This window comes from Silurus aristotelis (genome assembly GCF_946808225.1).
Source record: "Silurus aristotelis genome assembly, chromosome: 2".
Taxonomy (NCBI): Eukaryota; Metazoa; Chordata; class Actinopteri; order Siluriformes; family Siluridae; genus Silurus; species Silurus aristotelis.
In genome coordinates, this window is record NC_139575.1 from 1,139,309 (window position 1) to 1,153,734 (window position 14,426).

General features: G+C 46.5%; 1 protein-coding gene and 1 long non-coding RNA gene across 4 annotated transcripts in view; one reads left to right on the forward strand and one right to left on the reverse strand.

Moving 5' to 3' along the window:
• Positions 1 to 1,770, forward strand: part of LOC310739165 — a 2,368-nt gene extending 598 nt beyond the window's left edge. Inside the window, exons 4-6 of the long non-coding RNA XR_014537271.1 lie at positions 1 to 69; positions 586 to 667; positions 1,573 to 1,770. The exon at positions 1 to 69 is cut by the window's left edge and continues 69 nt beyond it. This is a non-coding gene — a long non-coding RNA (uncharacterized lncRNA). The remainder of the gene's footprint in view (positions 70 to 585; positions 668 to 1,572) is intronic.
• A 468-nt stretch (positions 1,771 to 2,238) lies between these two features.
• Positions 2,239 to 13,603, reverse strand: atf7b (activating transcription factor 7b). 3 transcript variants are annotated; one of them, XM_083563434.1, is made up of 13 exons: positions 9,601 to 9,778; positions 9,454 to 9,508; positions 8,987 to 9,127; positions 8,690 to 8,786; positions 8,440 to 8,570; positions 8,006 to 8,161; positions 7,650 to 7,807; positions 7,482 to 7,575; positions 7,164 to 7,283; positions 6,925 to 7,020; positions 6,551 to 6,739; positions 6,317 to 6,419; positions 2,239 to 2,941 (listed from the first exon to the last, which is right to left on the reverse strand). In XM_083563434.1, exons 3-13 carry the CDS (start codon positions 9,032 to 9,034, stop codon positions 2,748 to 2,750), a joined length of 1,386 nt encoding a protein of 461 aa, XP_083419560.1. In that variant the 5' UTR covers positions 9,035 to 9,127; positions 9,454 to 9,508; positions 9,601 to 9,778; the 3' UTR covers positions 2,239 to 2,747. The 3 variants fall into 3 exon arrangements, with proteins under 3 accessions (XP_083419560.1, XP_083419561.1, XP_083419562.1); XM_083563435.1 differs by lacking the exons at positions 9,454 to 9,508; positions 9,601 to 9,778 and adding an exon at positions 13,546 to 13,603; XM_083563436.1 differs by having other exon boundaries at positions 2,239 to 2,935; positions 9,454 to 9,780.
• Positions 13,604 to 14,426: the final 823 nt, after the last annotated feature.

Below are 14,426 nucleotides of genomic sequence, written 5' to 3' on the forward strand. Positions count from 1 at the left end.
GTTTATGCGACGTGTGTGTGTGTTTCTATGCGAGGTGTGTGTGTGTGTGTTTATGCGAGGTGTGTGTGTGTGTCTATATGCGAGGTGTGTGTGTCTATATGCGAGGTGTGTGTGTCTATATGCGAGGTGTGTCTATATGCGAGGTGTGTGTGTCTATATGCGAGGTGTGTGTGTCTATATGCGAGGTGTGTCTATATGCGAGGTGTGTGTGTCTATATGCGAGGTGTGTGTGTCTATATGCGAGGTGTGTGTGTCTATATGCGAGGTGTGTGTTCATATGCGAGGTGTGTGTTCATATGCGACGTGTGTGTGTGTGTGTTTATATGAGGTGTGTGTTTATATGAGGTGTGTGTCTATATGCGAAGCGAGGTGTGTGTGTGTGTCTATATGCGAGGTGTGTGTGTGTGTCTATATGCGAGGTGTGTGTGTGTCTATATGCGAGGTGTGTGTGTGTCTATATGCGAGGTGTGTGTGTGTGTCTAATGCGAGGTGTGTGTGTGTGTCTAATGCGAGGTGTGTGTGTGTGTCTAATGCGAGGTGTGTGTGTGTGTCTAATGCGAGGTGTGTGTGTGTGTCTAATGCGAGGTGTGTGTGTGTTTATGCGAGGTGTGTGTGTGTTTATGCGAGGTGTGTGTGTGTTTATGCGAGGTGTGTGTTTATATGCGAGGCGAGGTGTGTGTGTGTTTATATGCGAGGCGAGGTGTGTGTGTGTTTATGTGAGGCGAGGTGTGTGTGTGTGTCTATATGCGAGGTGTGTGTGTGTGTCTATATGCGAGGTGTGTGTGTGTGTCTATATGCGAGGTGTGTGTGTGTGTCTATATGCGAGGTGTGTGTGTGTGTCTATATGCGAGGTGTGTGTGTGTGTCTATATGCGAGGTGTGTGTGTGTGTCTATATGCGAGGTGTGTGTGTGTGTCTATATGCGAGGTGTGTGTGTGTGTCTATATGCGAGGTGTGTGTGTGTGTCTATATGCGAGGTGTGTGTGTGTGTCTATATGCGAGGTGTGTGTGTGTGTCTATATGCGAGGTGTGTGTGTGTGTCTATATGCGAGGTGTGTTTGTGTCTATATGCGAGGTGTGTGTGTGTCTATATGCGAGGTGTGTGTGTGTCTATATGCGAGGTGTGTGTGTGTCTATATGCGAGGTGTGTGTGTGTCTATATGCGAGGTGTGTGTGTGTCTATATGCGAGGTGTGTGTGTGTCTATATGCGAGGTGTGTGTGTCTATGCGAGGTGTGTGTGTCTATGCGCGAGGTGTGTGTGTCTATGCGCGAGGTGTGTGTGTCTATGCGCGAGGTGTGTGTGTCTATGCGCGAGGTGTGTGTGTCTATGCGCGAGGTGTGTGTGTTTATGCGCGAGGTGTGTGTGTTTATGCGCGAGGTGTGTGTGTGTCTATATGCGAGGTGTGTGTGTGTCTATATGCGAGGTGTGTGTGTGTCTATATGCGAGGTGTGTGTGTCTATGCGAGGTGTGTGTGTGTCTATGCGAGGTGTGTGTGTGTCTATGCGAGGTCGTGTGTGTGTCTATGCGAGGTGTGTGTGTGTCTATGCGAGGTGTGTGTGTGTCTATGCGAGGTGTGTGTTTATTTGCGAGGTGTGTGTGTGTCTATGCGAGGTGTGTGTGTGTCTATGCGAGGTGTGTGTGTGTCTATGCGAGGTGTGTGTGTGTCTATGCGAGGTGTGTGTGTCTATGCGAGGTGTGTGTGTGTCTATGCGAGGTGTGTGTGTGTCTATGCGAGGTGTGTGTGTCTATGCGAGGTGTGTGTGTGTCTATGCGAGGTGTGTGTTTATTTGCGAGGTGTGTTTATTCGAGGAGGTATGCTAGCCACGCACACACAAACGGCCTATATGAGACTGAGAACCTCCACTTTTACTAGTCAAGACTTTTTACCGAAGTGTAAACAGAGCAGAGGCGGAGTCCAAGAATTTGAATTTTAGAGGTGGAGCCTAAAAGAGAATTCTAGGGGCGGGGTCTAAGTGATATTATATGTCTAAATCTAGCATAGCAATATGAGGAACCCTATGCTCAGTGCAGTGTTTCCTGGGTATGGAGATGTGAATCAGGTATAATGATGTAAGACCATCTCCTGATCCTATATCAGAGTTCTCACAGAAATTGTATGGTGTCAGTTTCCCCAATGATATCCAGCCTCGCCGTAACTGTGTTTACGAGACGCTCAGAAGAAGAATACAGTTGGAAGAGAAGGTGCAGAGATGGTTGGTGTATCTGGTGAATGTATGTAGCTGGTAAAGTTCGTTTTGCTCATGTAATCTGAGAACGTAGCCATAAACCATTCAAATCTCCACTCATCAGTACCTTTTCATTTAAGTCTAACTAGCTTTAGGAGATATGTATATACTGTACATGTATAGTGACTGTTCATGGTCAGAACGCAGCACAGGCCACACCCACGAGCGACATGTGACCTGCTGCAATCTACCTGTCTGAGTGAATCATGCAGAGTCACAAACATCAAAGAAATATATCGGTTATTAAAATGTAACATGAGAAAAAACAGTATATGAGCGCTGTGTGTGTGTGTGTGTGTGTGTGTGTGTGTGTGTTTCCTGCAGTGTCTGTATAGTCAGCCAGCGACATCACGTGACACGTCACACACTTAAAAGTCTGGAGAAAATAGTGAGTGTGAAAAGCAGGGAGTGGTTTCAACAGTTCAAAGACAATTCTCTCCTGTGACACACCCACCCATTTAAGCCACACCCACTTCCCCACTGGCTGTAGCACATGGTCATCATCTGGAGGTGGGCTGTGACTGGGTGGGCGTGTCTCCACCCGCTCCGGTGCCGCTCCACTGGCCCGACCCCATCCCCGCCAACACTGCCACGGCCTCCGCCGCTCGCACGCTCAGCCCGTTCACCGAGACCGGAGCCGGAACCGAGACGGGCAGAACCAGCGCCGATACAGAGCTTTCATCCACACCTGCAGCTTCACACAAACAGAGAAACAACAACATAGGACAGGAAGAACCCAATCTAGAACTGGTCAAATTAATGACTTCATTATTCATTTAATCTGATTGAATTCTGGGGTCAAGCACCTTTCAGAAAACACACTATATGACCAAAAGGTCAACAGAGCTCCAACTCTACTGAATGTTAATACGGACTGCACCCCAGGCCTCCTCAGCTCATCTACACTTTACTAACACCCTTGTAGCTGAATGAATCTCCACAAAATAAAATCTAGTAGAACATCTTTCCAGAAGAGTGGAGATCATTATAACAGCACATTCTTCTAAAAACCTTCACAGAGAGCCTACGGCATCCTACACAATAGTGATAGAAAGATCTAATCATTTTTGTGACTCGGCTCTTTGAATCTTTATCTAAAAAAACAAATCTTTTTTTGTCATTTATTTAATTGTTTTTCTTTAATCCACTCAGGTGAGTCTCAGTGTCGGTCCGAGTCCGGATAAATGTGGAGGTTTGTGTTATAAAGGACGTCCAGAGTAAAACATCTGCCAAATCAAACATACGGATCAGGAATCAGAACTTCATAGCGGATCGTTTGAGACCCAGGTTACCAACAACCACCACAGGTATCATTAACCACAGGGTACCGGTGTAAATTGTGCTGCTGTTGGCTGAAGGAGAGGAGAAAGACGTCTACAGAGACAGCAGGGAAAGGAGAAGTGGAGGAGAGTGGAGGTTCAGGTTGGTACTTTAAATGTTGGTACTATGACTGGTAAAGGGAGAGAGGGAGCTGATATGATGGAGAGGAGAAAGGTAGATGTGTTGTGTGTTCAGGAGACCAAGTGGAAAGGGAGTAAGAGCAGGAACATTGGAGGTGGGTTTAAACTGTTTTATCATGGTGTGGATGGAAAGAGAAATGGTGTAGGGGTGATTCTGAAGGAAGCGTACAGTAAGAGTGTAGTGGAGGTGAAGAGAGTTTCTGATAGGGTGATGATCGTGAAGGTGGAGGTTGAAGGGATGATGATAAATGTCATCAGTGCCTATGCTCCACAAGTTGGCTGTGAGATGGAAGAGAAGGAAAGATTCTGGAGTGAATTAGATGAAGTGGTAGAAGGTGAACGTAGGAATGAAAGATTGGTGATTGGGGCAGACTTTAATGGGCATGTAGGTGAAGGGAACAGAGGTGATGAGGAGGTGATGGTAGGTGTGGTTTTAAGGAGAGGAATGTGGAAGGGCAGATGGTGGTAAATTTTGCTAAAAGGATGGAAATGGCAGTGGTGAACACGTATTTTAAGAAGAAGGAGGATCATAGGGTGACGTATAAGTGTGGAGGAAGGTGCACACAGGTGGACTATGTGCTATGTAGGAGATGCAACCTGAAGGAGATTGGAGACTGTAAGGTGTTGGCGGGGGACAGTGTAGCTAGACAGCATCGGATCATGGTCTGTAGGATGGTTTTGGAGGTGAAGAAGAAGAGGAGGAGAGTGAGGACTAAAAGAAGAATAAGATGGTGGAAACTGAAGGAGGAAGAGTGTAGTGTGAGATTCAGGGAAGAGGTCAGACAGGGTGTTGAAGAGGTGCTGGAGAAGTGTTAAGGGAGACAGATAGAAAGGTTCTTGGTGTAACATCTGGGAAAAAGAAAGGAAGATGAAGAGACGTGGTGGTGGAATGAGGAAGTGCAGGAGAGCAGAAGGAGAAAGAAGTTGGAGAAACAGAAGTGGGATCGACAAAGTGATGAGAAAAGTAGGCAGGAGAACAAGGAGATGCAGCAGCAGGTTAAAAGGGATGTGGCGAAAGCCAAGGAAAAGGCATATGAGGAGCTGTAGGAGAAGTTGGACACTAAGGAAGGAGAAAAGGATTTATACCGATTGTCCAGGCAGAGGAATCGAGCTGGGAAGGATGTACTGCAAGTTAGAGCAATAAAGGATGGAGATGGAAATGTGTTGACTAGTGAGGAGAGTGTGTTGAGAAGATGGAGGGAGTATTTTGAGCAGCTGATGAATGAGGAAAATCAGAGAGAGAGAAGGTTGGATGATGTGGAGATGTGAAGCAGGATGTAGATAGGATTAGTAAGGAGGAAGTGAGAGCAGCGATTAAGAGGATGAAGAGTGGAAAGTCGGTTGGACCAGATGACATACCGGTAGAAGCATGGAGATGTTTAGGAGAGATGCAGTGGAGTTTTTAACCAGGTTGTGGAAGGTGAGAAGATGCCTGAGAAATGGAGAAGGAGTGTGCTGGTACTGATCTTTAAGAATAAGGGAGATGTGCAGACCTGCAGTAACTACAGTGGAATTAAGTTGATCAGTCACACCATGAAGTTATGGGAAAGAGTAGTGGAAGCCAGGCTGAGAGAAAAGGTGACCATCTGTGAGCAACAGTATGGTTTCATGCTGAGGAAGAGCACCACAGACGCATTATTTGCTTTGAGAATGTTGATGGAGAAGTATAGAGAAGGACAGAAGAAGCTGCATTGTGTGTTTGTGGATTTAGAGGAAGCGTATGACAGGGTGGAGAGAGGAGTTGTGGTATTGTATGAGGAAGTCTGGTGTGTCAGAAGTATGTGAGGGTGGTGCAGGACATGTATGAGGACAGTGTGACGGCAGTGAAGTGTGCAGTAGGAACGACAGACTGGTTCAGGGTGAAGGTTGGACTGCATCAAGGATTGGCTCTGAGCCCTTTCCTGTTTGCAGTGGTGATGGATAAGTTGACGGACGAGGTCAGACAGGAGTCTCCATGGACTATGATGTTTGTGGATGATAATGTTATTTGTGGTGAGAGTAGTGAGCAGGTTGAGAAGATCCTGGAGAGGTGGAGGTACACGCTGGAGAGAAGGGGAATGAAAGTCAGTAGGAGTAAGACAGAGTACATGTGTGTGAAGGAACATTTTGTTCCTTTAAAATCTCCTTTGTAGTGTATATGGGGAGTCACGTGATAAAAGTATGAACAACTCTGAGTAGAAGAGTCGAGAGGTGAGGTGAACTACTTAATTCTGTGTCCTGTACATAACCTTTGGTGATTTTGAGATGGTTTTCTCTTGCATGTCCAGTAGAAGAATTGAACTAATCACTCTTTGAGAAGGCCTGGTTTTCTGGGTCACATTAAAGACCCTTTGTTTGTCAGTAAACAGGAATTAGCCAGTCACCTATGTTTAGAAAAATGACCTGATGTTAAGCTGATAAAATTGGATGGTCTTCTAAATACAGGAATTAAGGCAGCATCTCAGTCTTTAAGCTTCTCACTGGAAAGGAGTTTTGCCCCTGCATCACTACTCACAGTTATATATTTAACTGTTATCATTTCTCCAGACCTCGTGTTCCTGTAGCATCACTCAGGAGCATGACACTGTAGCTATTCAGGGGTTATAACAAGTAAATAGACCACCTCTTACCCAGGTACGCTTTTTTCTGCATGGCAGTAACAGGACAGTCTTTATGAGCCAGCAGAAGCTCCTTAAGACGCGTCACCTCGGTTCTGAGCAGGGACACTTCACTCTGTCTCACACACACAAACACATACAATTTAAAACATCCCTCATGGGGTTATACACTTACATATACCCGTGTGTGTGTGTGTGTGTGTGTGTGTGTGTGTGTGTGTGTGTGTGTGTGTGTGTGTGTATTACCGTGAGTGTGACGTTGGCAGTAGCGAGTTCCTCTGCACGTTTCTCCAGGGCGCTGACCCACACTTTCCTTTTCTGTCTGCAGCGATATGCAGCCGCTCGGTTCCGCTCCAGAAAACGCCGCCTGCGCTCATCAGGCTCGATCTCTGCCCCACGACGCCGGCGCCCACTTCTCGGAGCTGCAGGAGACACCTTCAGAGAGAACAGGTGTACTGGAGTGCAGACATAAAGGGGTGCATATGTGCAGGAATACAGGTGTACAGTAGTATGTATATCTACATACATGCAAATGTACAAACACACAGTCTTTTAAATATTAAAATGTACAGATATACAAGTATATAGATGTACAGGTGTGCATGTAGGTGCAGGTGTACCTGTGGCTGTACAGGTGAAAGAGTCTCACTGGGTTCAGGTATCTGGCTTGGTGTTGGTCTACTAAGACACTGTGGTGACAGTGCAGCTTTCAGCCTCTAGTGTGTGCACACAAACAATCACACAGGCACACACACACACACACAGGCACACACACACACACACAGGCACACATGTGCATAATGTTACTATGCATTACATACTCTCTTTGAAGTGCCTATTGTGAGAGTGGTGTTCTCACCATCTTGGCATCATTATGTGAGCTGTATCCAGATGGAGAGGAGGAGCCACTGCTGCTTCCACCAATCGGAGGGCCAGGAATTCCTGGAATATTTGGCACTGGATTTGATGATCTGGCCACCTACACACACACACACACACACACACACACACACACACACACACACACACACACACACACACACACACGCTTAATTAGAATCAAAACACACATGCAGGCCAACCAGCTCAGGTGTATATATATATATTTGTGTGTGTGTGTGTGTGTGTGTGTGTGTGTGTGTGTGTGTGTGTGAGAAAGAGAGAGAGAAACACGCACTGATATGACAGATGTTTGTCCAGGACTGGGGAGCAGAGGGACAGTCTGACCGTTAGGAAGTTGCATCATCACGGGAAAGGAAGCTGATGGAGAACTGCAGAGAAACGGTGCCTGTGTTAATGACCATATTCATATATATAATGAGATGCTAATGAGCGTGTGACATACCTGAGTCTGTTGGAGGGTGGAGTCCGGGTGATGACAGACGTGGGCGATGGCTGCGTGGGGTTTATAGAGTCGTATCCCAAATGCAGAGGAAGTGACCCGGGGCGTACGATGGTGGGTGTGGGCGTGGCACTTCCTGCTGCTGTCCTTGGAGGCACTTCCTGTTTACATGAGAACAAAATGTACTCAATTTGTTTCTCAAGTTTTTTTTCCAGGAAAAAAGTAAATAAACTCATCTGCTTTTCTTGTGAATACTGCAGTACCCAGAAGAACATAAGAGCATCGGGAGAACATGTAGAGAACATCAGGAAAACACCTCACACCTCTCACCTGTGGACATTCCTGCCTCTTGGCCTCACCTTGTTCTTCCTCATCGGAACAGGTTCCTTCACCAACGTCTCAGAATCTCTGGAGTCTGTCATGCTGGAGGCGGATGACGGACTGTCAGGAGGAGATGAGTCAATCTCCAGAGGTCCATCTCTCTCCTTCATCTCAGATGGAGGAACAGCAGGCAGCTGGAGGAGAATAAAGAATGGGTGATTAGTGAAGATTAATAAGATATTCTTCTTGGAGTAGTACCACTTCAAATCGTTGTCCCTTTTTTAAGTAAAGCTCCACCCTCAGTCACTTCTTCTACAACTGTAGAATTTCTCTACATAAATCTCACCCTGGACACAAGCCCTTTCTGATGAAAACTATATGCTACCACCACCATGCTTTAAACTTCACAGTGCAGATGATGGAGGTAAGAATCCATTTCAGTTTAAACACTATAAAACGTGGAGAATCTCACCGTGCTTTTGGTTCTTCTCTCCTCATCCTCCTGGGATTTACGAAGCTCTTGTTCAAAGGAGCCATCAAGCTCGCTGAATAAACCCACCTCCTCACAGTTCTTCAGGAAACGAGTGGGAGTGGGGGTTTGATCTATAACACACACACACACACACAGATGAGTTAGACTGCTGATGGAGCTCTCAGTGTGTGTGTTTGTGTGTTTGTGTGTGTGTGTGTAATAAAACCATGATATATGAGTAATCACACACCTGCAATGATGACCGTGTCAGTGCGAGTCTGTCCAAACTTCAGCGTCATCTCATGTTTGTGTTTATGTACCGCCAGATGATCCTCATTTGTAAAACGCTAACACACACACACACACACACACACACACACACACACACACACACACACACACACACACACACACACACACACACACACACACACACACAGGAGGCAGTAAGGAGTAAACAGTTGACTTTTTCAGGCAGAGGAAATTAGTTGGTATGTAGTTAAAAGGTGTATCCATGCAACACCTGCCCTTTACAGGTACCACTCACCTGTCCACATCCGGGGGCGGAGCACACAAAAGGTCGATCGTCGCCCATTTTACGTCCCACAGCTCGCACGTTTACTTCAGCACCATCCAGAAAGTGGAAGATGTTACACAAGAGGTGAAATGAAAAACACTTCAGGGGTTTCTGAGGACATCAAACACATTTCATTCCTTTCATTTGCTGTTCTTTTTATTTATTTTTTTTAACATCAAAACATGGTGTGTGACTGTGACTCCACCACCATGCTTCACTCCGAGTCTCACTAAACTATTCTTATGTTTACGTCACAGAACATTAAGTCAGAGATGAAGACCACTGCAGCTCCCACTAAAGGAGTACTCTGTGCTTCTGCTCTAACGTTAACCCATAAAAAGCTGCAAGTCCTGATGATAAACCTGTCCAGATGCTTAGAGAACGTATTAATCATCTAACAGAGATTCTCATAAACATCTACAGTATTTCCTGCCTACCTTTCTACCCACTCAGAGGATACCAGATCTCCAACATCCTTCCTTCCTCACTCACCTGGACAAATTATATAAAGATACATTTTAGACTTCTGCACAACCATCTCACAACAACTGATAGCTAGTGTGTGCCTGCTGTGTCTCACTGACCATCTTCTTGCAGCAGAAACTCCATCTCCAGCATCAACTCTTTCTCAAGCACTTCCGCACCAACACCACCTCCTTAACCAACACCCTCTCAAACACCAACTACAGCACCTGCAGCAATGCCACCTCCAGCACCAACACCACCTCAAACACCAACTACAGCACCTGCACCAACACCACCTTCAGCACCAATACCACCTCAAACACCAACAACCTTTCAAACACTACTACAGCACCTGCACCAATGCCACCTCCAGGACCAACACCACCTCAAACACCAACACACTCTCAAACAACAACTACAGCACCTGCACCAACGCCACCTCCAGCACCAACACCACCTCAACCAACACCCTCTCAAACACCAACTACATCACCTGCCCCAACGCCACCTCCAGCACCAACACCACCTCAAACACCAACTACAGCACCTGCACCAACGCCACCTCCAGCACCAACACCACCTCAACCAACACCCTCTCAAACACCAACTACATCACCTGCCCCAACGCCACCTCCAGCACCAACACCACCTCAACCAACACCCTCTCAAACACCAACTACAGCACCTGCACCAACGCCACCTTCAGCACCAATACCACCTCAAACACCAACAACCTTTCAAACACCAACTACAGCAGCTGCACCAATGCCACCTCCAGAACCAACACCACCTCAAACACCAACAACCTTTCAAACACCAACTACATCACCTGCCCCAACGCCACCTCCAGCACCAACACCACCTCAAACACCAACACCCTCTCAAACACCAACAACATCACCTGCCCCAACGCCACCTCTAGCACCAACACCCTCTCAAACACCAACTACAGCACCTGCACCAACGCCACCTCCAGCACCAACACCACCTCAACCAACACCCTCTTAAACACCAACTACATCACCTGCCCCAACGCCACCTCCAGCACCAACACCACCTCAAACACCAACTATAGCACCTGCACCAATGCCACCTCCAGCACCAACACCACCTCAAACACCAACACCCTCTCAAACACCAACTACAGCACCTGCATCAACACCACTTCACACAGGGACATGTAGTTTTGGATTTTTTTTCCCTCAACAATAAAAACCTTCATTTGAAAACTGCATGTAGTTCACTTTTACTGATATTTAAATTAGTTCCATGATCTGAAACATTAAAGTGTGAAAACATGCAACAACAACAACAAGAGAAATCAGAAAGGTGCGAACACTTTTTCACACCACTGTATACCCAACACACACACACACACACACACCTTCCACACGCATACCCAACACACACACACACACACACCTTCCACACATATAACCAACACACACACACACCTTCCGCTCATACACCCAACACACACACCTTCCACACATATACCCAACACACACACACACACACACTCAACATATACCCAACACACACACACACACCTTCCACACATATACCCAGCACACAGATCTTCCACACGTACACCCACACACACACCTTTCACACATACACCCAACACACACATACCTTACACAAATATATCCAACACACACACACACACACACACACACACCTTAAACACACATACCAACACACACAAACACACACACACACCTAACACACATATACCAACACACAAACACACACACCCTATACACATATACCCAACACACACCCTACACACTTATACCCAACACACACACCCTACACACCTTACACACATACCAACACACACACCTTACACACATACCAACACACACACACACACTTTACACGCATATACCCAACACACACATCCTACACACATATACCCAACACACACACACCCTGCACATATATACCCAACACACACACACACACACTACACACATATACCCAACACACACACACCTTACACACATATACCCAGTACACACACACACCTTACACACACACACCCAACACACACACACCTTACACACATATACCCAACACACACACACACACACACACACAAACACACACACACCCAACACACATCCTGCACACATACCCAACACACACACCTTACACACACATACCCAACACACACATACCCAACACACACATACCCAACACACACATGCGCCCTACACACACATGCGCCCTACACACATATACCCAACACACACACACACACGGCCTACACACATATACCCAACACACACACACACCTTACACACATATACCCAACACACACACCTTACACACATACCCAACACACACACACACACCTTACACACACACACACACACACACACACACACTCCACATATACCCAACACAGATCTTCCACACATACACCCAACACACACATCTTCCACACATACACCAAACACACACATACCTTACACAAATATATCCAACACACACACACACACACACCTTAAACACACATACCAACACACACACACACACACACACACCTTACATACATATACCAACACACACACACCCAACACACATATACCCAACACACACACCATACAGACTTAAACCCAACACACACACACACACACACACACACACACACACACACACACACACACTTTACACGCATATACCCAACACACACATCCTACACACATATACCCAACACACACACACCCTGCACATATATACCCAACACACACACACACACACACCTTACACACAATACGCAACACACACACACATATACCCAACACACACACACACACACACACACACCTTACACACATATACCCAATACACACACACACCTTACACACACACACACACACCTTACACACATATACCCAACACACACACACCCTACACACATATACCCAACACACACACACACACACACACACACACACACCTTACACACATATACGCAACACACACACACACCCCCTACACACATATACCCAACACACACACACACACACACACACACACACGCACACACCTTACACACATATACCCAACACACACACGCCCTACACACATATACCCAGCACACACACACACACACACACACACACACACCTTACACACATATATCCAACACACACACACACACACACACCTTACACACATATATCCAACACACACACATATACCCAACACACACACACCTTACACACATATACCCAACACACACACACCTTACACACATATACCCAACACACACACACCTTACACACATATACCCAACACACACACACCTTAAACACATATACCCAACACACACACCTTACACACACATACCCAACACACACACACACACACACACATACCCAACAAACACACCGTACACACACCTACCTTACAGCCACCTCACCTACCCGCCCCCGGCTTATGCTCGCTATAACATTAAATCCGCATTATAAAACGTTATAACCCCTAATGACAGGTCAGAAATCAGAGAACCAGCGCGCGCCTCATTTCCGCTGCCTGTGTGTGTGTGAGAGAGAGTGAGAGAGAGAGAGAGAGAGAGAGAGAGAGAGAGAGAGAGAGAGAGGATGATAATCATGTTGTAAAAGTACCTGAGCCCCATGTAAAGCAGTTTATTTACTACTACTAATATTAATAATAATAATAAGTGCAGGGAGGTGATGAGCGCGAGCGCGCTGTACGACACTCTGACACTAACAAGGCGAATATTAACAATAACATGGAGATTATAATCTATATAAACACGGATATGAATCTAAACTCGGGGATATAGATGTAAATATAACTATATAAAAGACCGAAGTGAGCTCGCGAGCTGCCTGAGTGCTGTAGGCTAGCGTTAGCATTAGCAGGCTCAGGTAAATGTAGGAGGAAGGAGCTAGCAGGCTAATGCTAACTGGCTAATGGTAAATCCCAGCTCGGGTGTAATTAGAGAACAAAGTGCTGTTTTTTAATATAAATGTGAATAAAACCATGCACCACAGGGGTAACCTCCGCGATAGTGTGTACGGACTCACCCCCGCTCCTCCCTGCGCTCACTCCGACACACAACCGCTACCGATACCTCCTTCCGTCACACTGCGGAAATCTCGCGATACGCAAACGAGATTTACGGTACAGGACGCATCTGATCCGGAAACGGAGGAGATTAAAGCAGCACGCGCAGCCCACACTTTCCCTTTCACTCTCACAGATACTCTTCTATCACAGATCACTCCTGCTGTCACTCTTCTCCACCCACTCCACCCTGCCTGCACTCTTTTCTTCACTTCTCTAACACACTCTCCATTACTCTTCTCCCTGCAACCGCATCACTCCACTGCCCTCCCTCTCATTCACACACATGTACTCTGTCTTACTCCTACTGACCTTCATTCCCCTTCTCTCCAGCGTGTACCTCCACCTCTCCAGGATCTTCTCCACCTGCTCCCTACTCTCACCACAAATCACAATATCATCTGCAAACATCATAGTCCACAGAGACTCCTGTCTGACCTCGTCCTTCAACCTGTCCATCACCACTGCAAACAGGAAAGGGCTCAGAGCCGATCCTTGATGCAGTCCAACCTCCACCTTAAACCAGTCTGTCGTTCCTACTGCACACTTCACTGCTGTCACACTGTCCTCATACATGTCCTGCACCACCCTCACATACTTCTCTGACACACCAGACTTCCTCATACAATACCACAACTCCTCTCTCCACCCTGTCATACGCTTTCTCTAAATCCACAAACACACAATGCAGCTCCTTCTGACCTTCTCTATACTTCTCCATCAACATTCTCAAAGCAAATAATGCATCTGTGGTGCTCTTCCTCGGCATGAAACCATACTGTTGCTCACAGATGGTCACCTCTTCTCTCAGCTTCCACTACTCTTTCCCAGAACTTCATGG